Genomic DNA, 22,390 nt, shown 5'->3' with positions numbered 1-22,390 from the left:
GACTGGAGCGATCTCTGGATCAGATTCATGGACTGGAGCGGATGTGTGCATAGCCCACACACACCAAATGACTGTGGCCATTATGGCCAGCGCTGCAATCTCTGAGGGCTCAGGCGTGGCGGCCATCTTGGCTGAGGGCTCAGGCCTGGCGGCCATCTTGGCTGAGGGCTCAGGCCTGGCGGCCATGACAACTGGAGGTTCTGGCGTGGTGGCCATGTTGACTGAAGGCTCTGGTGTTGCTGGTAATGCAGGAATGTCATGTTCCTCCTCCATGACACCCACAGTAAAAGCAGAGCAGCTCAGTTGCAATGCAATATTTATGTAAAACTCCAGAGTCTAGTGAGGAGCATGCAAAGGCATGAATGAGCTAAGCGGCTCAGATAGCCCCCCACGAAAAAATATCATAAGGCATACCTTGTCCATTAAATATGCCAATTTAATGAAGTTCTTTATATAGTCCTCGATAGGCCGATCTCTTTGCCAAAGATGCATGATTTCTCAGGTGACTATCAAGGGCACTCCAGCTGGTGATCGTGACAGAAACATCGACCCAGGACGAGCTATAAGACTGTGAAGCTTTGGGGGTGTTGATGGACTCAATCTGCTCCATCTGTGTTTTGATCATCATTCTGAATCCAGATGGAGGAGGACGAAGTCTTTGACAAAAACGTGATTTTCTCAGCTCTTTGATTGATATGTTTGCTTTTTATGAAATTTACCCATATTCAAATGTTGATAAAAACGAATGCATGAAGCCAGAATAAAACATTTGTTTGTTTTGTTTGTTTAAAAGCAGAAGCTCTGTTCTTTCTTTTGATATATTGCATGTTCAGATATTTATACGACAAAATGTTCTGGGGGCCATGAAAGTTTTATGAAAATGATCAAAAATGCTGGCAGTGGCTGACAACTTTAAGAAAAAACTGGCAAGGAAAGAGTTAAATGTCCTTGTTTTTGTTCTGGTTTTATAGCATGATCAAAACCTTCAAAGTCACTTGATTGAACTTTTTCTAAATACTTTGGAAATAAAATGTATGTCTGTATGTGTCACGGAACAAAGGGACAGACAACAGGAATGTAATGGGTGTTTATTGAACAGAGTAAGTAGCTGGAAGGTAATACGCATACTTAACTAAATATAGTTCTTTGTGTTGCAGATGCTTAATGACTTGAAGAGAGGGTAGCGTGCTGAAGGCAGGTAGGCACAGATGAAGAGAGGGTCAGGTAAGTCCATACACGTAGTGAATGACGAGACCAGACAAACTGATGATGGCATAGGTGAGTACAGGAGTCCATAATGAGTGGTGACAGGTGTTGCAGGTTATTTAATCCGGTGAGAATGAACGAGTGGGTGGAGTTGTACGGTGTGGTGCTGATGGCATGGCTGAATCCGTGACGGTACCCCTCCCCGTCCGCGGGCAGCTCCTGTTGACAGCGGTGGCCGGTGATAGCGGCGACCTCTACCTCTACCTCTAGGTGTAGGTTGGTTTGGATGATTGGTATGAAAGTCCGTTAGCAGAGCAGGATCCAGGATATCCTCTCATGGCACCCAGGATCTTTCATCTGGTCCGTAACCCTCCCAGTCGACCAGGTATTCAATTCGTTTGCCCCGTGGCCTGGAGTCCAGGATGGTATGGATGGTGCAGATGAGGCCCACATTGGATTCCATTGGAGAAGGAGTCATGTCAGCTGCACCAGACCGTGCGGATGGAGGAACAATAGAATCATGGTAAAGTTTGAAGAGGGAAACATGAAAGGTAGGTGCAATTCTGTATTGAGAAGTTATGTTTAATCGGAAAGTGACTTCGTTGATTTGGTGAATGGGCCAATGTAGTAGGGACTCAGCTTGCGACAGGGCAGCCGGAGGTGGATGTCCCTGCTAGAGAGCCAGACCTTCTGTCCTGGATGGTAAATAGGAGTGGTAGCTCTATGGGTGTCGGCCTGGCTCTTGTGCCTCATTACTGCCCTCTGTAGGTGGATGTGAGCTTAGTCCCATTCCCTCTTGCTCTCTCGCAACCAGTGGTTCACAGCTGGAACCTGGTCTAAAGGCTCACCTGACCAGGGAAACAGGGGTGGTTGGTAACCAAGTATGCACTGAAAGGGTGTGAGACCAGTGGCAGCTTGACGGAGTGAGTTTTGTGCATACTCGGCCATACTGAACCATCTGATTTATTTATTTTTTTTAGGTATTTCTCAGATGTGCTTGACCATATCATAGTGCAGTGCTCTAGATGCGATAAAACTAATGACTGCACCACATCTTTTAAAACTAAAGATGGAATAAATTTGAGTGAAGATTTATAGAGTGAATGAGTGGGTGGAGTTGTAGGGTCTGGTGCTGATGGCAGGGCTGAATCCATGACAGTATGAAATTAATTGTAATGTGCCTGTTACATTTGAAATTGTTATGAACTGAAAAATTCAAAGTATGAAGGAGCACAAGTGTCCTGCTTCTCGTGCAGGTGCAAATCAATTTATTCTCCCACAACCTGCACATGAGCATCTTACCACCCGCGCCCGCACACGCCCATCAAATGTTGTCCTGCGTCGCACTCTGTCCTGCAGGAGTGCAGGTCTCTAGTTGAAACCTTTGATTTTGAGATTAATATGGTTGGAAGAGCCCACCTTTTTCAGTTTCTCCGTGGCCTGAAAGCTTAAATGGCTCAGAACAGCTCAGAAAGCCTTTTTGACTTTCAGGCTTTTTTTTTTTTTGACTTTGCTATTAAACATTTTACATTTGTCCCTTTCACTTCCATAATTCTTCTAACATGCTTGTACACATCTTCGTACAATAAATGAAAAACTAACATTTTCTGATCTCAGTCCATTAATGTAGTTTTATTCAAATTTATCTGTAAAGCGATTTTTCACAATACACTACACACAGGCTCGGTTCCAGAGCAAAATCAAATGGGTGCTTCTGAAATTAGTTCTAGTTGAAGTGCAGATGTGATGTGTAGGCAACAGCACCTAAACACCCCCAAGACTATAAAAATAGTACCAGCATGGCAAAGGAACTAGAAGTGGAACATTTTAAAGCGTTAATTACTTGATATTCAGTCACTGTGTGTTGTTTTATAAGAGCATTTTAAAATATATAGGGTATGATCTTGCTGACTTAGTAAAACAGTGGGTTTACAACCATTTTCCATACGATACACAAGGTTTAAAACACTTTATATAAGGAAGCAGCAAAGGTACATCATTTATGGTGAAAGAATAGTGCTGTGGAAGGCATTCAATTTAAATGTAAGTATGGATGTAATTAAAAAAAGACACATTTGCACATACTTGTTTTTAAAGCCCTATTTGGATGGGACTAGTTTTCTAAATGACATTTGAGTTACAATTCTTATCACCGGACGTACCAATTCGGATGTGACTAACGTCTGCGTGTTTATTATAGAGGTTGGAGTGTGTGTTTTCTAGACATGGGCATTACAGAAGGTCATGTGCTGTGCTTGCGTGCTTCACATATGATGCATGTCTTTTATATATATATATATATGTCTTATATATATATAGATATATATATATATATATATATAAACTATTTAATGAAACTATTATAGCACAATAGTTTATAGAAGTGGCTGTTTATAATAATCTCACATAAGTGGGCATAGAAATCTACCTGATACTAATATTAAAATGGGCAGTCTTTGCAGTTTCCACAATATTTATTAATTTTTCTAATAAAATTTTTCGTTGGATACCATCCATATTGAAATGAAATGAAAGTATGCAAAAAATTGGTGTGCAAATGCTAGCTGAGGTAGGTCAAAAACACACAAGGAGAAGAGTTAAGATAGTTCAATATCAGCAATCACAGACATTTGCATTCAGACGGGATTTGATTTCTCAGAGCACCGTTGAATTTGCTGAAAAACAGCATGTAGTTTGCTCTGGAATTTTAACTGAGATTGTGTAAAAAAAAACAGCCATGGCAAATTTGGACGGGATCAAGTACACCCTTAAACACGGATTTCTGTAGTGTCCTCCGGGAAAACTAGTCCTGTCAAAAAAGGGCTTAAGGCTGCCATAACTTTTTTAAATTCATAAATTTCCTTTGTTAATGTTTAAAAAATATATAATTTCATAAATGAATATGTTTTCTCTGCACATACACACAGAAAGCCATGCAATGAAGAAGCTGTCCACCGCCACTGATCTACAATCAACTTTTTAAGTTTTACTAATAGTTCAGGTTTGGATTTGGCTATGAGAAGCTGATCCTATATCAACAGTTATAGGAAGCTTTATGGAGCAGCAGGCACTGGATTGAGCGAGATCATTTCACTACAAATTGTCTGTGCTTAAGTCAGATGTTAACGTGCATGTTGGAGACATGAAAGCAGAATGCCACAACTGCACATTAAAAGACTGATTTGCAAAAAGATGCATGATTTACTAGTGCAGGTACTGTGTTTTGTGCATGTGTTAGCTGGGATACAGTGCAGGGTCAGTGCTTTGCCAAATACATACCATTGTAACAATTTCATCTAAGGATGTGTGCTTATGTTTGTGTCAAGCAGTCCTGCAGAGGCAAAAAATAAATAGATAAATAAATAAAATGCTAATCTGATTGGACAAACAGAAGTAGATAACTCTCAGTCCTCCCTGGCTTCTCCCGCTTTCGTCTTCGCCCTGACCCTGCCCGCCCCATGTCCCTGCTCTGCCTCCCCCACCCTCCCTCCTCAGTTGGACTATTGTTACGGTGTGTGGACACGCCTTCTTAGAGTTTTTGGTTTGGTTCGGTTCTGTTTCTGTTCCATGCTTGTCCAAGTTGACCTTGTGTATGCCAGTTAGCCTAATCAAGTTCATCTGTTGTTGATTTAGTTCCCTCGTTTACCTCTGTGTATTTAAGTCCTCAGTTTCCTTTGTTCAGTTGTCCGTTATCCATCTTATTATGTTTGGTTGTTCTGTTCCTTGTGATTTTGAGAGTTTTCTGAGTATTTTGTTCTGTTTAATAAAGAGAAGACTGCTGTAATTAAATCCTGCACTTTCACTTCATTCTACTGCAACTGGACGTGACAGATACTTCCCCTCTGTCTAATTTCCATCCTATTTATAATCTACCTTTTATTTTAAAGATTTTTTGAGAAAATTGTACTGATTCAGTTACAATCTTATTTAACTGTAAATTCTATCTATGAAATATTTGTCTGGTTTGAAATTTTTACACAGCTCTTAATCTGCTCTTTTAAGAGAGATATCTTTTCTGAATCCAACTCTGGGGAATCCATTACTTTAGTCCTTTAGATCTGAGTGCTGCATTTGATTTGGTCGACCATGAGGTCCTGTTGACCCATCTGGAGATATCAGTGGGCCTTCGTGGCACAGTACTACAGTGGTTCCATTCCTATTTGTCTAACAGGTGGTTCACTGTTTGTATTGGTCATCACTCCTTCTCTAGTATACCTCTTAATTGTGGAGTCCCTCAGGGATCAATCCTAGGCCCGGTGTTGTTTTGCCTGTATATGCTCCCTCTGGCTTCCATTTTTATTAAGTACAGAGTGTCCTTTCATTATACGCTGATGATACTCAGAACTATCTTCCCTTAAAACATGATAAAGAAGAACTGTTGTAACCCTTCACCTTCTCTCTAAAGTAAAACACTTTTTATCCTAGAGTAACTTTCAAACTGTGATTCATGCTTTTGTAACATCTCGTTTAGATTATTCTAACTTGCATTATTATTATGGTGTCTCTCAGTCTTCCTTCTCCCCTGGTGCAAAACGCAGCTGCCAGACTTCTCACGGGGACTCGCAAGTATGAGCCTGTTACACCTGTTTTAATTGCATTTCACTGGCTTCCTGTTAAATATAGAATCCATTTTAAAATTCTGCTGTATGTTTACAAAGCCCTCAACAATTGGGCCCCTCAGTATTTGACTAATTTGCTTAATCCGTATACTCCCTCCAGAACTCTGAGATCTTGTGATCTTGGCTTACTTTCTGTGTCTAGATCGAAACTCAAAAAACAAAATGATAGTGCATTTGCACTTCTATTTTTCTCTGAAGACATACTTATTCTCTCTTGCCTTCAATATTCTAATATTAAGTTTAATTTTTGTACAACACTTAGGTCAACTTTAGTTGTTTATTATAAATAAATATTGTATTGTATTGATACACATCTGATACACTCAACTGTTTACTTTCTCTTGCGACATAACCAACTGTGTTTACATGAATACTCCACATAAAGGGCATTAATTGTGTGTATTCTACCATTCAAGTGCAATAAGACATGAAAGAGAACGTCTCTGGTTACTTGACTGTAACCCTGTTCCCTGAAAAAGCGGGAACGAGATGCTGCACGTGATTAGCGCTACGTACTTTGGACATATTTTGGAACATATTTTGGAGTGACCAGCTGTGAATATGTGTGCAACACATCAATCAAATTGACCTAGAACTTTAATAGCCTCTGGCAGTGATGTCATCAGCATGCGCCCGCATCAGAGGCTATAATTAGATGTGCCACAGGTGCATCGTCAGGTATATTTTGTCTGAAGAGCAGTCCTGGGACATCCTCAGTGCGGCAATGAAGCGCAGCATCTCGTTCCCGCTTTTTCAGGGAACAGGATTATAGTCAAGTAACCCGAGATGTTCCCTTTCAAAAGCTACACTTAATGCTGCGCTTGATTAGTGCTATGGGAACGAGAATACCCATGCCGCCGCACTGGAGGTGTCTGGACCCCTTACGGTTGTGTAGTGTGTGCTCACAAGAATGTGTCTGCTGATAATTTTTCCTGCAGAGAGTACAGAACTGAAGCAATCTGGCAGTTGACTGGATCTGCTTCACGTGCAGTACACCACCTTTCAAAGACACCCCATTTGTTGGCATAAATTCTTCTAGTGGTAGGAGCCCTAGCACTGAGAATGGTGTCAATAACTTCAGGTGAAAGCCCAGTGTCCCTCAGTTGGTACCCAAACATGAAGGTTCCACAGGTCAAGCTGGGGATGAAATATTGTCCCCTGCGCTTGAGACAGAAGGTTCCTCCTTTCTGGTATCTCCCAGGGCGAGCCGTTGAGAGATATTATCTCCGAGAACCATACTCCGTTCGGCCAACGCGGCGCTATCAGTAAGAGGCAAGACCCTTGTTGCCGAACTCTGGCTAGAACCCCCGGGAGCAGAGAAACCAGAGGAAAAGCATACAGGCGCATTCTGCCATGTATGCGCCATCGCATCTCATCATAGATGGCCATTTCACTTATTTAATTCCTCAGAATTAAATGCAGCCAATTACCAGACAAGTAAACATGGTCTAAATGAAAGGCTGTGCTTAAATCTTTCATCAGATCAGCCTGGTATGCCTGTAACACAGCCATGGTGTGCAGCGCAGTACCAGCCTGACTCGCTGTGACACGCCTCTGATGATGCACTCCCAGGGGAGAAATAGCACGCAAGTGTCTCTCAGGTCTGAGGCAGCATCGTATAAACACGTGCCTTCGCACCTGCGATAGTTCAATGGGTCGATGTCAAGGGCACAAAGACACGTGATATGTATTTTTATAAATGAGTTAACTCTTCTAGGAGGCTGGCTTTAAGTGGTTTGGGGGTCTCTTGTTTCTGTGACCAGTGTAATCTGGCCACTGCACAGAGCAGTTCCCCTTTCGCTTTATCATCACGGGAGGAACGCTCGGAGGCAGGCGAAATTCAAATTCAAACGGAAAAACACTTCAGTGTCCTCCGCCCGAGCCGAAGAAGTGCCTGGGCATGCTTCGGTAGCCCCAAAAGCATGTCGTGATCTGGAGAGAGAGCAAGCGATAGGGACGGCCCCATCTCTCGCTCCTCTGCCAGATTGCCATGCGAGCCCCACAATCACATTGTGGGTGCTACCCCTTTGAAATAAGCAAAGCGAACGCGAAGCACTTTAACTGTGAACATTTACAATGCTCGCGATCACCATGCTCAAACACAAGGGCGGCATGCAAAGCAAACTGGTGTGTGTGGCATACAGGCATGAGCCATGAACATGGAGGCACACACTGATTTGTTGATCGCTCATTTCTTTTACTTTGTCTTTCTACTTGTGTGACAGACTATGAAAGAGAAAGTTTCTGCCTAGCAAATACTAACTCCTAACAGAAAGAGAAAGAGCTTGAGCAGAGCTGAGAGTCACACACGCACTTCACAAAGTGGTCTGAAGACAAGAGACCAGACGATGCACCTGTGGCACATCTAATTATAGCCTCTGATGTGGGCGCATGCTGATGATGTCACTGCCAGAGGCTATAAAATTTCTAGGTCAATTTCATTGACGTGTTGCACACATATTCACAGCTGATCACTCCAAAAGATGTTCCCGTAGTGCTAATCAAGCGCAGAATTAAGTGTAGCTTTTGAAAGGGAACTGAATTTGCAGTCTCCTTCAGATTGAGGCACCTTCAGCTGTGCGCAGTCAGCGCAAGCACCGCATTGAGTTCTTTTTCACGACTTATTACACTTAACATCAAGCACGTACCACTCTTTATTGTCTCATTCATGCACTTCAGTGTCAATAATGCTGTGCTACACGTATACATTTACATACCACGATATACAAGACAGAGATTTTGCTATAACGATAGACATTTTATACAGTCACCACAATATATAGAGTAGTGTAGGGATGACCAGGCCATCAGTTTGCATCACCCTGGGTCTCTCTACAAAAACCCAATAGAATTTTTTTTGGCTTTTGGATTATTGCAGAAAATAAGGTCTGTGACTAACAAAAGCTTTTGATTCTTACATGTTTTGTTCATCATAATAATCTTCACTAATGAACGCAACTTTTATGAATTTTGAAGTGTAAATACAATCGTAAGAAGTCAAAATCTAAACGGTCACCAGCACCAACACTACAGTCACATGACTCAAGCGTCACCATCGCTAAGTCTCTGACAGCTCTTTCAGTCTTTGTTTAAAGACATTTTCCATAAAAGTTCAAGGTATAATAGTTTGCACGTGTGTGATAATTCAAAGAGACTGTGAAAGTGACTAGTAAGTAGATAAGTTTACCTCTGTTGTCCCATTTAGACAATTGTTAACAACTGCATTTTACAAGATTTAAAAAAAAAAAAAAAAAAAAAAAAAAAAAAAAAAAACACAAGCGGGTATTACTGATATATTTTATATCGTAGAATAAAAAGTAAAAATATATTGAGATTGTGTCTACCACAGACCTTATTTCAAGCACTGAACCAAAAACCCCATTTAAAAAAAAAAAAAAAAAAAAAAAAAAAACACCTCCTTTGTTTTTTTCTTTTTTTTTAGATGTTACTCCGAGGGGTTCAACAGATTTTTGACATGTACTGAATAAAACCTTTTCACAAAACAAATGATCTTTTAAACCCATTTTATTATCCCCAGAAGTGCTTATTTACATGCGTCACAAAGTCAATGAATAAACTTGAGAGCCAGCTTTGTCTCTTTTAAATGAGTCAGTGAGGTGAAGTAAACTTAGCGTTAGTCCAGTCTTTTGATGAGTTGAAATGATGAAGATGAAATGAGCTTTAAATCCACAAGGTTATTTGAGTGCAATGCAATGTTTGAAGTCCTATAATCCACCACGAGAGAGATAATCGTTCAACGTCGTTTGTTGAGTCGCCCACCGTGTGAGTTAAGGCCATGTGCTGTAGCCTCGCTACCAGCTTGACTTAAACTGGACTTCGAGGTCTCCAATTACCATTAAGACATCTCATCATACACGTGACATAAAAAAAGTCCTTTCTATAAAGAAAGCAAATAGCTACCATTAGTGATCTTATTTAACAAACACAACATCAGGAATTCAATCCATACTTACAGTTGAGCAGAAACATAGAGTTCTCAAAGGACTTTAAATGAGCAAGAAGATAGCTTGAGTTCAAACCACAAGGCTTCCCTCTACCAAACAAGCTAACTTATTCTATGGTGGCCAAGCTTATATGCCCGGTTACCTCCCGGCACTAGCGCCCTCAAGCTGCTCCTAGTGGTACTACAAGTGATTTACACACTAAGAAAACAAGAATAATAAAGGAGCTAAATACAATAATAAAACAGGTAACGTCTTGTCTGTTACAACTTTAGGATGATGGAAAACTGCTAAAATGCTAACTTGTTTATGCATTTTGGCTTACAAAAATACATCATCCCTGCAGGACTCTATATCATTATACCACCCAGTCCTATTAGCAACCAGCGAGAAATGTCTAGCCTAGCAACCCAGCTAACAGTGAACATTCTCAGAACTTTAGCTAACGTTGTGGCAAGATTCTCTCAATGTTATGAACAGACATTCTTCCAGTAACGTTCTCTGTTTTTTAAAGTGATCTGGTCTTTAATGTTCTCAAAACGTAAGCACAAAAACATTTATACATCGTTCATGGAATGTTCACTATTAGCTGGGTAAAACACACTCGACAAGTCAAACACAACAAATTCAACACGGAAATTAAAAGTTATAAGCTGCCAACTCTAAATGTGCTTTCAGCGAGTTCTTAAACACTGGTAGAGATTTGGCAGACCTAATGGATAAAGGCAGCTCATTCCACTTTTGGCCCTAATACTGCTCTATCATCTTTTTGTAGACGATTTGTCCTGGGCACTACGAGGAGTTTTCGATTTTCTGAATGCAATGTCTGGAGGGGTTGTATGGGATCAGTAGATTTGCAAGACACGAGGGAGCCTGCTTATTTAGAGATTTATACACAAACATTAAAATTTTAAATTTAATTCTAAAATGAGCAGGGAGCCAGTGTAGAGAGGCTAATATTGGAGTAATGGATTCGTGTTTCTTTACCCTCTTTAGGAGCCTCGTGGCAGCATTTTGCACTGATTGTAATCGAGCTAGAGATGCAGCGGAGATGCCAAAATAAAGAGTTACAAAATCTAGCCATGATAAAATGAAGGTATCAATAACTCTTTCAAAGTCTGCACTTGATAGAAAGGGTTTGGTTTTGGCAAAATATAAAAACAAGCACCAGACCACAGAGTTAATTTGCTTATCCATTTTAAGGTTATTATCAATTAAAAAGCCAAAGACAATGACCTCTGTTTTGTTCTTGTTTAACATTAAAAAAATGATATCTATAAATTTTTTTGTATCTTTTAGACACACTAAAAGTGAATCCAATGAGTTAGTTGAGCACCTGAGTGGTAAGTACAATTGAGTGTCGTTGGCATAACAGTGGAATGACACACCATGCTTTCTAAAAATGCCACCCAAAGAGAGCAAATCTAAAGAAAAAGGTGTGGGAAAAAGAAGAGACCCCTGTGGAACCCCCCAAGGAAGAAATATTTTTCCCAAGGTCGAATTTCCATAGTTAACTGAAAAGTATCTGTCACTTAGATAAGATTGAAACTATTTCAAAACAGTACCTTTTAGACCTGCCACATGTTCAAGGCAGGAGATGAGGATGTTATGACCAATCATGTCAAAGGCTGCACTCAGATAACCCCAACTAAAACGTTTCTACTATAGAATTTTTGGTAACACTTTACAATAAGGTTCATTGGTTAAACATTAGTTAATGTATTAACTTACATGAACTAACCATGAGCGATACATTTGTTACTGTATGTACTAATCTTCATTAACATTAGTTAATGTAAATAGCTGTTCACTGTTTGTTCATGTTAGTTCACAGTGCATTAACTAATGTTAACAAGATTTTAATAATGTATTAGTAAATGCTGAAATTAACATTAACAAATATTAATAAATGCTGTGTAAGCGCAGTTCATTATTAGTTCATGTTAACTAATGTTAACTAATGAACCTTATTGTAAAGTGTTAAAAATGAGAGTAATTGTTGCAACTTTTTGTAGAATTTTGGAAACAAATGGCAGAGATTGGTCTTTAGTTCTTCATATCACCAAGGGCTAAGTTTGATCGCTTCAGCAGAGGTGTCACCACTGCATGCTTAAAATCTTGTGGACATGACCCTCGGAACATTCTTTTGATAATCATATGTGTTAAACTAAGTGATACACATTCAAAAGTCTGCTACAACAATTAGGCATCGCATCATTTGCACAGAGAGTAGGTTTCAGTTTTTGTACAATATCTTCCAACATTGTGATGGGCTCAAACTCCCTCCCTTTGATTTGAAATGTTACTACTTGTTTCAGAATGTTCAAAGAACATTCAAAAATAACATTCTAATAATGTTTGCAGAATAATAAAATAGAATGTTTCCTTAACATTTGTATAACAAATTGTTTTAAATGTTCATAACATAATGAGAATGTTATCATAATATTCTTAGAACATATTTTTGTTAGCTGGGAACCATCCAGAACAGTTAGAACACCTTTCACCTCATGCATTGCCGTTTTTTTTAAAAAGTCAACGGTTTGACTATGTGCAGTTTCCAAAGCCTCATCAACACACCAGCTTGTTGGTAAATGGATTCCATCACACCCTCTTCATGGGCCATTAACTCTATTTCTCCAGGGCCTCCTTCATGCCTTCTTTCATGCAAATTTTTTTCTACTCCCATTTGTTCATCTCTGCTGGAACATCCCCTTTGGAGGGGAAACAGTAAAAAGTTGAACTAGCGTCCTTCTACAGCAAAATCCATTCTCATACTGTCACTGATTTGTGCGTATACATTAAAATTGAGCTCAGTATTCTTTTGTTTATGTTGCATCAGTCGATCTTACTAGCACTGTACATGCAGTATCATGCAAAAGCATGATGCCATGATTAATTGATTCTTTCTGTAAAAGTGACCAAAACAATGATGTTACTGAGAAGTAAGTCAATAGTTCCATTTCGAAGTGGAACTCAACACTGCTTCATGGAGTTGATGCTATGGGAACAAAATACCGACTACGCCATACTGAACAAATGCCTGTTCACTGTGTCCTGTGAAATTACTCAGCAAGCTAAGCTGTAGCCAAAACATTGCCATACAGTGCACCCAGTGACCAAGAACTAAATAGCCTGAGGCAACGGGGGCAGAATTGGCTAGGTAGATTGCAGATTCTCTGGTTCTGCCAACCAATAATTAGGGGCAGACTAGTGCTCTGCTACCCAGATCCTAAACCATCAGCTCCAAGTGTGCAACCTATTCCAAGGGAGTGAGTATTCAGCATCTCATCCTAAGGACCGGAAGTGGCCTCAAGAGGGAATCTTGTCCCCTTATCACAGGGCATAACTGCCTGACCTCTTCTGAGGGCCGAAAAACTGAACCCTTTAGGGAAGTGCTTCACCCAATAATGCTTATTCCTATACAGTTGTGCTCAGAATTATTGACACCCTTGGTAAATATGATCAAAGATGACTGAAAAAATAAATCTGCATTGTTTCTCTTTTTGATCTTTAATTCATAAAATTAGCAAAAATCTAACATTTCATTGAAGGAAAAGAATTGAAAGTGGGGGGAAAATCACATTAGGAAATAAATGTTTTTCTCCAAAACATGTTGGCCACAATTATTAGCACCCCTAGAATTTATGAGTAAAATATCTCTGAAGTATATTCCTATTCATATTTACATTTTTTAGCACACCAGGGTGATCATGAACATGAAATTGTCCAGCCACGATTCCCTGTTCTACAGGAGTATAAACATGAGGAAACACAAAGACCAAATTCCCCTAATCATTAATCACAATGAGTAAAACCAAAGAATATAGTTCTGATGTGCAGCAAAAGATTGTTGAGCTTCACAAAATAGAAAGTGGCTGTAAGAAAATAGCTAAAGCATTGAAAATCCCCATTTCCACCATCAGGACAATAATTAAGACGTTTCAATCAACTAAAGATGTTACAAATCTGCCTGGAAGAGGACGTGTGTCTAAATCGCCCTAATTCACGGTGAGGAGGAGAGTTTGAGTGGTCAAAGACTCTCCAAGGATCACAGCTGGAGAACTGCAGAGATTAGTTGAGCCTTGAGTCTCAGAAAGCCTAAAAAAAAAAATTATCAAACAGCACTTACATCCCCACAAGATGTTCGGGAGGGTTTCAAGAAAAATCCTCTGCTCTCATCCAGAAACAATCTCCAGCATATTCAGTTGTCAGACAGGACTGGAACTTCAAACGGTACCGGTTTCTATGGTCAGATGAAACTAATAAAGAGCTTTTTGGCAGCAAACCCACCAGATGGGTTTGGTGCACACATGGATAAAAAGTACCCCATGCCCACAGTTAAATACACTGCTGGATCTTTAATGTTGTGGGCCTATTTTTCTGCTGGAGGTCCTGGACATCTTGTTCAGATACATGGCATCATGGATTCTATCAAATACCAACAGATAAAAACTCAAAACCTGACCGCTTCTGCTAGAAATCTTATAATGGGCCGTGATTGGATCTTCCATCAGGACAATGATCCAAAACAAACATCAAAACCAACACAAAAATGTGTCACTGAGCACAAAATGAAGTTTCTGCCATGACCATCCCAGTCCCCTGACCTGAAGCCTAAAGAAAATGAGTGGAGTGAACTGAAGAAGCACCAACATGGAGCTGGAATCTGAAGGATCTGGAGAGATTCTGCATGAAGGAATGATCTCTGATCTCTTGTCAGGTGTTCTCCAAACTCATCAGGCATTATAGGTGAAGACTCAGAGCTGTTATCTTGGCAAAAGGAGGTTGCAAAAAGTATTGAATAAAAGGGGGCCAATAATTGTGGCCAACGTGTTTTGGAGAAAAACATTTATTTCATAAAGAGATTTTCCCTACATTTTCAGTTCTTTTACTTCAATGAAAGGTTAGTTTTTTTATGATTTTTTTTTTTTTTTTTTAATAAACAATCAAAATGATTAACAATGCAGATTTATTTTTTACAAGCTTCTTTGTTCATATTTACCAAGGGTGCCAATAATTCTGAGCACAACTGTAGTTCCAACGAACGACAGAGAGTGGATTGCTTGATGAAATCGTGTTAGCATGGTCCACACTATCACCTCCAAGTATAGACTAGAGGGGTGACGAATGAGAAGCAGAAGCGGAAAGCTCATTCTCCTTGCTGTACTAGAACAATGTTTGTTCATAACTGAGAAAATGTTAGCCAAAGTTCTGAGAATGTTCCCTGTTAGCTGGGAGGACACACACACACACACACACACACACACACACACACACACACACACACACACACACACACACACACACACACACACAGACAGAGACAGAGATGCTTGGCTAGTTGAGTGATGAGCCACGTCTCTAGCCTTTGAGATAATGTTTGGCCTCGAGTGTAGTGGAGTGGATTGAAGGGCTTTCAGAGTGAAGTTTTGGGACCAGGAAAAGGATTAGATTCAGTTTCATCCCCACATAAGCTTCTGACTTCTCCTTCCTTCGCTGTCCTTACAGTAAACAAACAAACTAAACACTGCTCATCAGATTAAACAGATACAGAATAGATACAATTTTAAATAATAAAAAAAAAAATCATTAGATTAGTTAGATTCAATATTTGTTATTGTTCTGCATTGTACAGAGTGAAATTCAGATCTAACCAGAAGTGCAAAAAGCTATTAAAATCTTTATAAAAAAGTGCAATTGCCATTTCAGTGCAAATGACAATTAATGATCATTGAAATATCATTGAAATTTTGTGGGCAAAAATGTCTCTTGTGTATTGCCAATAGTGTAGTAATGTATGAAGCACAGTTCACATAGAAGTCATTTCAAACTATGCAGCCTTCTGTTGGCCAACGCGGCGAATGAAAATGCTCAACTTGTACCTGTTGCGAAATCTGTGTGGGGAAATCTTTCGCTCTCACATGAAATTGTTGATTTTTGGATTCCTTTTGAAATGACTGGATTCCAGGACAAAAACTCTGATTAATATGGAAAAGATGCATTTATTGTGTGCACCAGCATCACGTCTGGTTAGGACGTGGTGTGACACTTTCGCAAACCAAAAACTAAACAAATACCCGAAGAACCAGAAAGTCTCAAATATAAATGAATAGAAAACGCGTATGAGTCAAAGTTGGCAGCCTCATATAGCACAATTCACATATGTGAATTCAGCCCTGCAGCAAAACATGCTGTTTTGTGAATAGAATGGCCAATGAGCAACAATGACTGAAATTATTTGTTTTATAATTGTCATTGTCAAATGTCTTTGTTTCTATAGAAGTACAAGGAGTTTGAGCAGTCGGTCAGCGTGGAGGAGATTGATGGAATCAAACTGGTGAAGAGACTTGCTAAAAAAATGGAGCAGATGTTCCACAAGAAGGCTGAAGCCATAAAGGTGAGTGAGAGAGAGAGAGAGAGAGAGAGAGAGAGAGAGAGAGAGAGAGAGAGAGAGAGTCTGTATTATAGGGCTATTCTCACATACACTCTTCATCATACTTGATCAGCATAACATTTGGTCTTCGGTGCAGGTTATTCAGATCAGGAACCACAATATTAGACTGGTGTGCAAAAACGTGGACAATGAATGGAGGAACTGTCAGGCAGTAGTACAGACAAAAAGAGCAGAATCATTTCAACTATTCCAACACTGTTGCTAGTTAGAATACAGATATAAAATACAGTAAATATCAAAAAAAAAAAAAAAAAAATCAAGCTGTTTACCACAGTTTTTCACTAAATAAAAAAATATATTTTATGATTTGATACACACCATATAACCAAAGAACCTTTTAGTGAACAGTTCTTAATTTTTTTTTTCTTAGTGTGAAGAACATTTTATAAATCTAAAATTTCCACTAAAAAGAACCTTTCATGGAATGTAAAGATTCCATGGATGTTAAAGTTTCTTTATAGAATCAAAGATGCAGATAAAGAACCATTATTTTTAAGAGAACTTCCCAAACTCCTTAAGTGTAAATGAGAATATTTTACTGTAAAGCGTCTCTATAATAACAAACTTAGTGGCCAAATTAAAATCACTGCATCATCTGCAAAATCATTTTTGATATTTCACCATAAGCCAATATATCGCCCTGCCCTGGAATTAAGTTGTTTTTGTTTTGTTTGTTTTTTTTCATTTGTAATGCAAAGATATTTGTAAGAGAAAATAGATTAGTCTTCTCCATTATTTTACAGAGGGATCGACTGCAGTACATGTGCATGTGTTGTTTGTGAGTGTGAACAGGAAGCACTAAATAAATGCTAGAGAGAAAACAAACAAAACCCATTAAAAAAGGTCACATCCATCTGTCTTGCCCTCCAGCGGTTGGTGGAAGCAGCAGAGGAAGCCCACCTGAATCATGAGGAGGATCCTGACCTACAGGTGAGAAACAACAGGAGTTACCATGGTAACTGCATCTCTTCATCAGGGCAGCGGCACTTAACGGGTGATGTTCAGCTGTAACTGTGTAGTATTGAAACTTCTGTTGATCTTACCATCAATTATATGACCTTACCTCAATCACACATATGAATGTTAAACATATACTGTGTAATGTTTGTTTGTGCCTAAATCTCATAATCAAATGGATTGTGCAAAGCAATTTAAATGAAGCATAAATGTGGAACTTTAATTGTTTATCATTCTCTGAACGCACTGCACTAGGGCATCCATTACTGAGACACTCTCTGTCATTGCTCATGTAAAGGTTGAAGGTTAAGCTACCATAAAAAGCCATTTATTTTTTCCAAAGTGAAAGCCTCAGGTGGTCTCAGACTTCACATGAGCTCTGTGCAACACTGTGTGTGTGTGTGTGTGTACATGTTTTTCTATCCCGGTGGGGACTTGAATGCACACAGACTCATGGGGACTCGTGTCACCGTAGGGACCTAAATTGAGGTTCATCAGACCAGAGAATCTGAGAGTCCATAAAAGCATGCATGAAAAAAAAACACCTTGTGTATCTTGCACTGAGGCTTCTGTCTGGTCGCTCAGTGATGGTTGTGCTTCTTTAAGTTTCTCTCATCTCCACACATGATCTCTATAGAGCTCGACCAGAGTGACCATCAGCTTCTTGGTCAGCTCTCTTTCCAAGGCTCTTCTCTGCTCAGTTTGGCTGGTGGTCAACTCTAGGAAGAGTCCTGGATTTTCCAAACTTCTATCATTTAATAATTATCAGAGATGAGTCGCATTTTAACAGACTTCAGACTCGGACTCGACCTGAAATGACTTCTGACTTGACTCGACTCGACACAAAAGAGTCGTGAATGTTTTAAAAACGACTCAAGTCTTTTAACCTACTGATATAATAAATAAAGATTTTTTTGTTGTATTTGAATGGTTTTATAATATCTGCGTCCAGGGCTTGACATTAACTTTTTTGCTCACCTGCCACTGTGGCTAGTAGTCATTTTACTTGATTAGCTCGATTTAAAACCCTTTAAAACTTTCAAATGCAGATTGTCCACCAAAATCAAGACTAGGCCTACATGGTATATCAGCGGGTATGTACGGGTGGGCAAGGGGTGTGTAATATGACCATAATATACATTTTATAATTGTACAAGTTATTTTTGTTAGGCTATATAAAAAGAACAAAGAAGCAAATTAGCAAATTACAAATACAAAATTAAATAGCCTAAATTCGTTTTTTTTTTTTTTTTTTTTTTTTCAGATACAGTAGGTTTATTTAACATTTATTTAACATCTTTTGTTGTTTGATTAACAGACAGACAGGTATTTAATTGGGCTGCTGAATGCATGTATGTAATATACTGACACATATCCAGTTTTTACCAACCTGTTTACGTACACTTAAGCCATAACCGACTGTATTCACACGATAGCCTACTCAACACGATGGACATTTTGACATCAGTGTGCGTTTATGTGACTATATTTAGACGCAAGGAGATCTGATCGCGCGCGCGAGAGAGCGCTTCTGTTGTGTGTCATTCAACGCGATTCCGCTGATCCCGCCTTCACTAACTGCAAGTTAATCGATAATGAATTGTGATTGAATTGTAATTTTGTGCTAAGAGGAGCTTGGCTACCTTTGATTAGGCTGTAGGCTGAAATTATATTCAACCCGCCAAAGTGGCTAGTGGGAGTGGCTGTCTTACCCGCCACAGCTGAAATCTACCCGCATTTGGCGGGTTGGTGGGTGTTAATGTCAAGCCCTGTCTGCGTCACATATATTTCTCTATCTGTTGTGGTGGTAGCTCGGACTCTTGATAATCTTAAGAACATCTAAATGTATTCAACTGTGCTATTTTGAGACAGCATGAAATATGAACTAAAATGGGCTTTTAATATATTATCTCTGTATTTAAAAAATGTATTTAGTTACCACTTATAGTACATTTGAACCCATAGTGTACTACAAGTTGTAACTAAATATATTTTTTAAATACAGAGATAAAAGCACATTTTAGTTCATATTTCATGGTGTCTCAAAATAGAGACACAGTTGAGTACACTTAGATGTTCTTAAGATTATCTTAAGAAGTACTAAAGAACAATTTTTAGTATATTAAGTACAAAATTAGTGCGCGAAAATAGAGCACTTTAAGTACATTATAGAAGTGTACTGTTTTTTCACCTGGGTCCTTGTCATTTCTGACTTATAACAAAAAACAGAACAATGCCTTAAAGCTGCTGTGTGACAAGTGTACAGCAAACAAGCTAGCTTTTTATAAGCTACCGAACCGTAAAAGCCAGCCTTTAAGGAGACAAAAGTGGATGCAGGCAATAAGACGTGAAGCATCAGCAGGAAGAATTGGTAAATTTTGGGATCCTGACACTCAGTATGCACAGAAATCGAGTTCCTGGGGGCAGAAATGGGAATGCGGGGGCACCGAGATGTTTTATAACATGCCGCGATGCGAACGCAAAGGGCACTTTCACTTTTGCGATCAAAGGGGCAGGGGCTAAAATTTTGAGCTAAAACTTCACAGACACACTCTGGGGACACCAGAGACTTATTTTTCATCTTGTAATAGTGGCATTATATGACCCCTTTAATGCAAAACCTGCCTTATGTGCAATTTACTTTTTTTTTTTTTTTTGAGTGCTATATATATATATATATATATATATATATATATATATATAAATTCTATTAAAAAATATTATATCTAAAAATAAACAGCAAATGAATTTAATAGTTTGGGCTCTGTTGTTAATTGTAACCTTTAATATTATAGTAATGTGCTCCATATATAGTTTACAGCATTAGCTGAGATAAATTTTTTTATCCTTAAGAATTTGTTAATTACTGTTAATGATTACTGTTAAACAACTTTCAACTGTTTAATAAAAAAGAAGAAAAAATAAGTAATTTTATGTTTAGTTTTCTCCCCCCACTGTACCGAACCCGTACCGAACCCGTACCGAACCGTGACTTCGATACCAAGGTACGTACCGAACCGTCATGTTTGTGTTAGATATTATATGATACTGTAAGATTATCATGCTAGAAGGAGCACCTCATGTGATCTCATTCGGAAGCAGATATATACAAAATAGACATTGTCAGACAGTGGTGTTGTTGCCACACTTCCACAAGCTGTTCCTCCATCTTCGCTGTCCAACAGACCCCTACTGTACGGCAGCTTGTTTCACGGTCGCTGTTTCAAAAGTTCTCCCATTCACCTCCGTCTCCTTTTAGGTTTGTCTCTCATTGGCTATTGTAAAAGTACTGACGTAATCATAGTCATAATCATAGGCGTAATTTGTCCCCACCACTTTTTGCCAGGGTCGATATTGTCCCCACCACTTTTTGAAACATCTCGCGGCACGGATATCTAATACAAAAGAAATATCTCTAGTTGATTCGTTTGTGTTAAATAAGAGGCGATCTGGCGCTGGGATGTGTTGTTTTTGAAATCATGTTGAGTGCTCGTTGCCGCTGTTATCAGTGGCGCAACCGTGTTCTCCTGCCGCTCGTGTACAGTGCAGTCTTCACACGGACGAGCGCTTCAATCTGTCACTTAATGCTGTTGCTGAGACTCTCTATTTGTTTCGGTGAAATCACAAAACAAAATGCACATAAATGTGTCCCTACTCTTGAATTACAATCACTGATGAACATCTTTGTTTTTAATAAGAAAAAAATAAAATAAGGGCGGATTAGAACCCAGAACCTCTGGTCCGCTAAACAAAAAACCCACCACTAGTCTATCAAGACAATCTGGTATCAAATGCAGATCCACGTATTTATTGGCTGATTATATTATAGAATTATATTTAGTATTATAGAAGATGTAAGGACGAAACTATCATATTAAACATGAGGTCTGTGTCAATAAATTTTGTGCATTTATTATTGTAAAGATACAATTACAATACCCCCTCCCTTCTACACACATTCCTGTCCCACCCACTTTTTAAAACAAAGTTAGGCCACTGGTCATAATCATCCCAATTTAAAATCCTAAATATCAGACATGTTTGATAATATCAGGGTGGCCCTGATGTGTCTGTGGAGATCTGTAAACGCCTCACATTACCAGATAATTTGGGTTGAACATCATACCCAACCAAGGTCCTGGACAATATTTTTTTCTCAGATTGTCGAGAGGGGTAAATCAATGATAAATCACCATAAAACTCCTGTAGTCTAAAGCCGGACACTGAAATCAGATGTTGTTTACTGCGGTATCATCGACAGCATTGCACATGCGCTGACAGAAGACGTTACTTTTTCTTTGACAGAAACAACTGTGTGAGGTCAGAGGGGCAAAACAAAAGACTTGTTTGGTGGCACCAGGGTTCAGATGGCAGCGTTTACACTTATTCAAATGAACCGTGCTAAAAGAGCAATCTAACCAGAGTTCATTTTAATCCAACCAAACCTCCCCAGTGTGAACACACCCTAAAAGGACAAAGTCTCCAAACTGTCTTATAGGCACAATATCTTAAATTAGCTCTGCTCTGGACTCACTGACTTCAGACGTGCAGTTGTGGTGAGGTTTTATTAACCGTGAATATGAAGCCGGTGGTGCCGCTTTACATTGAAACCTTCCTGCTCTGATTTAGCCTGTAGTGATGATATGGTGAAGTCAAACATTAGAAGCAAGAAATAAATAAATAAACACTGAAGGCTGCTGAAGGGTGAATCCTCGTCAGAGACGGTCTCTCCTGGTTTGGGCTGTTTGTCAGGTTTCTGGCTGGCACTGAGTGTTTTCTTATCTGCTCATAGCAGAGCACTTCCTCAGCTTCATAATCTGTTCCAGCGCTCTCGCTGTCTGATGCCGCCAATCCTCGTGGAAATAACCATGCAGGAAAATGACATACAGCAGAGAGCTGATTATACGCATGTGATTTCACAGACAGAGCTGCATGGAAACTATATGTTATCCAGTGAGGGTTAGAGGTGAGCAGTATTTTCTGCCACATCTTGTTTTTTTTCCCCTTTTTGTTCTGTCACTCTTTTCAGTCTCTCATTTGCTAAATCATTTCTGAGCATATTTACATTTACATTTATTTATTTAACAGGCTCTTTTATCCAAAGTGACTTACAAATGAGGAACTTCACAAACAATTTATCATAAGAGCCTCAGATTACTGATTAATAAATGTGGTTCCTTGCACAATAC

The 22,390-nt window shown here is 39.2% G+C and overlaps 1 protein-coding gene and 1 long non-coding RNA gene across 2 annotated transcripts in view; one reads left to right on the top strand and one right to left on the bottom strand.

The window, feature by feature from the left end:
• cacna2d3a (calcium channel, voltage-dependent, alpha 2/delta subunit 3a) overlaps window positions 1-22,390 on the top strand; it is a 130,349-nt gene that overhangs the window by 10,184 nt on the left and 97,775 nt on the right. Inside the window, exons 3-4 of the mRNA XM_051903655.1 lie at window positions 16,071-16,187; window positions 17,115-17,174. Coding sequence (XP_051759615.1) covers window positions 16,071-16,187; window positions 17,115-17,174 — 177 coding nt within the window. The remainder of the gene's footprint in view (window positions 1-16,070; window positions 16,188-17,114; window positions 17,175-22,390) is intronic.
• Window positions 8,462-10,082, bottom strand: LOC127517679 (uncharacterized). The gene is made up of 2 exons (XR_007931345.1): window positions 9,800-10,082; window positions 8,462-9,723 (listed from the first exon to the last, which is right to left on the bottom strand). It is a non-coding gene; the product is annotated as an uncharacterized LOC127517679 (long non-coding RNA).

This window comes from Ctenopharyngodon idella, chromosome 8, assembly GCF_019924925.1.
Source record: "Ctenopharyngodon idella isolate HZGC_01 chromosome 8, HZGC01, whole genome shotgun sequence".
NCBI lineage: Eukaryota > Metazoa > Chordata > Actinopteri > Cypriniformes > Xenocyprididae > Ctenopharyngodon > Ctenopharyngodon idella.
This window is presented reverse-complemented; position numbering and strand designations above follow the sequence as displayed.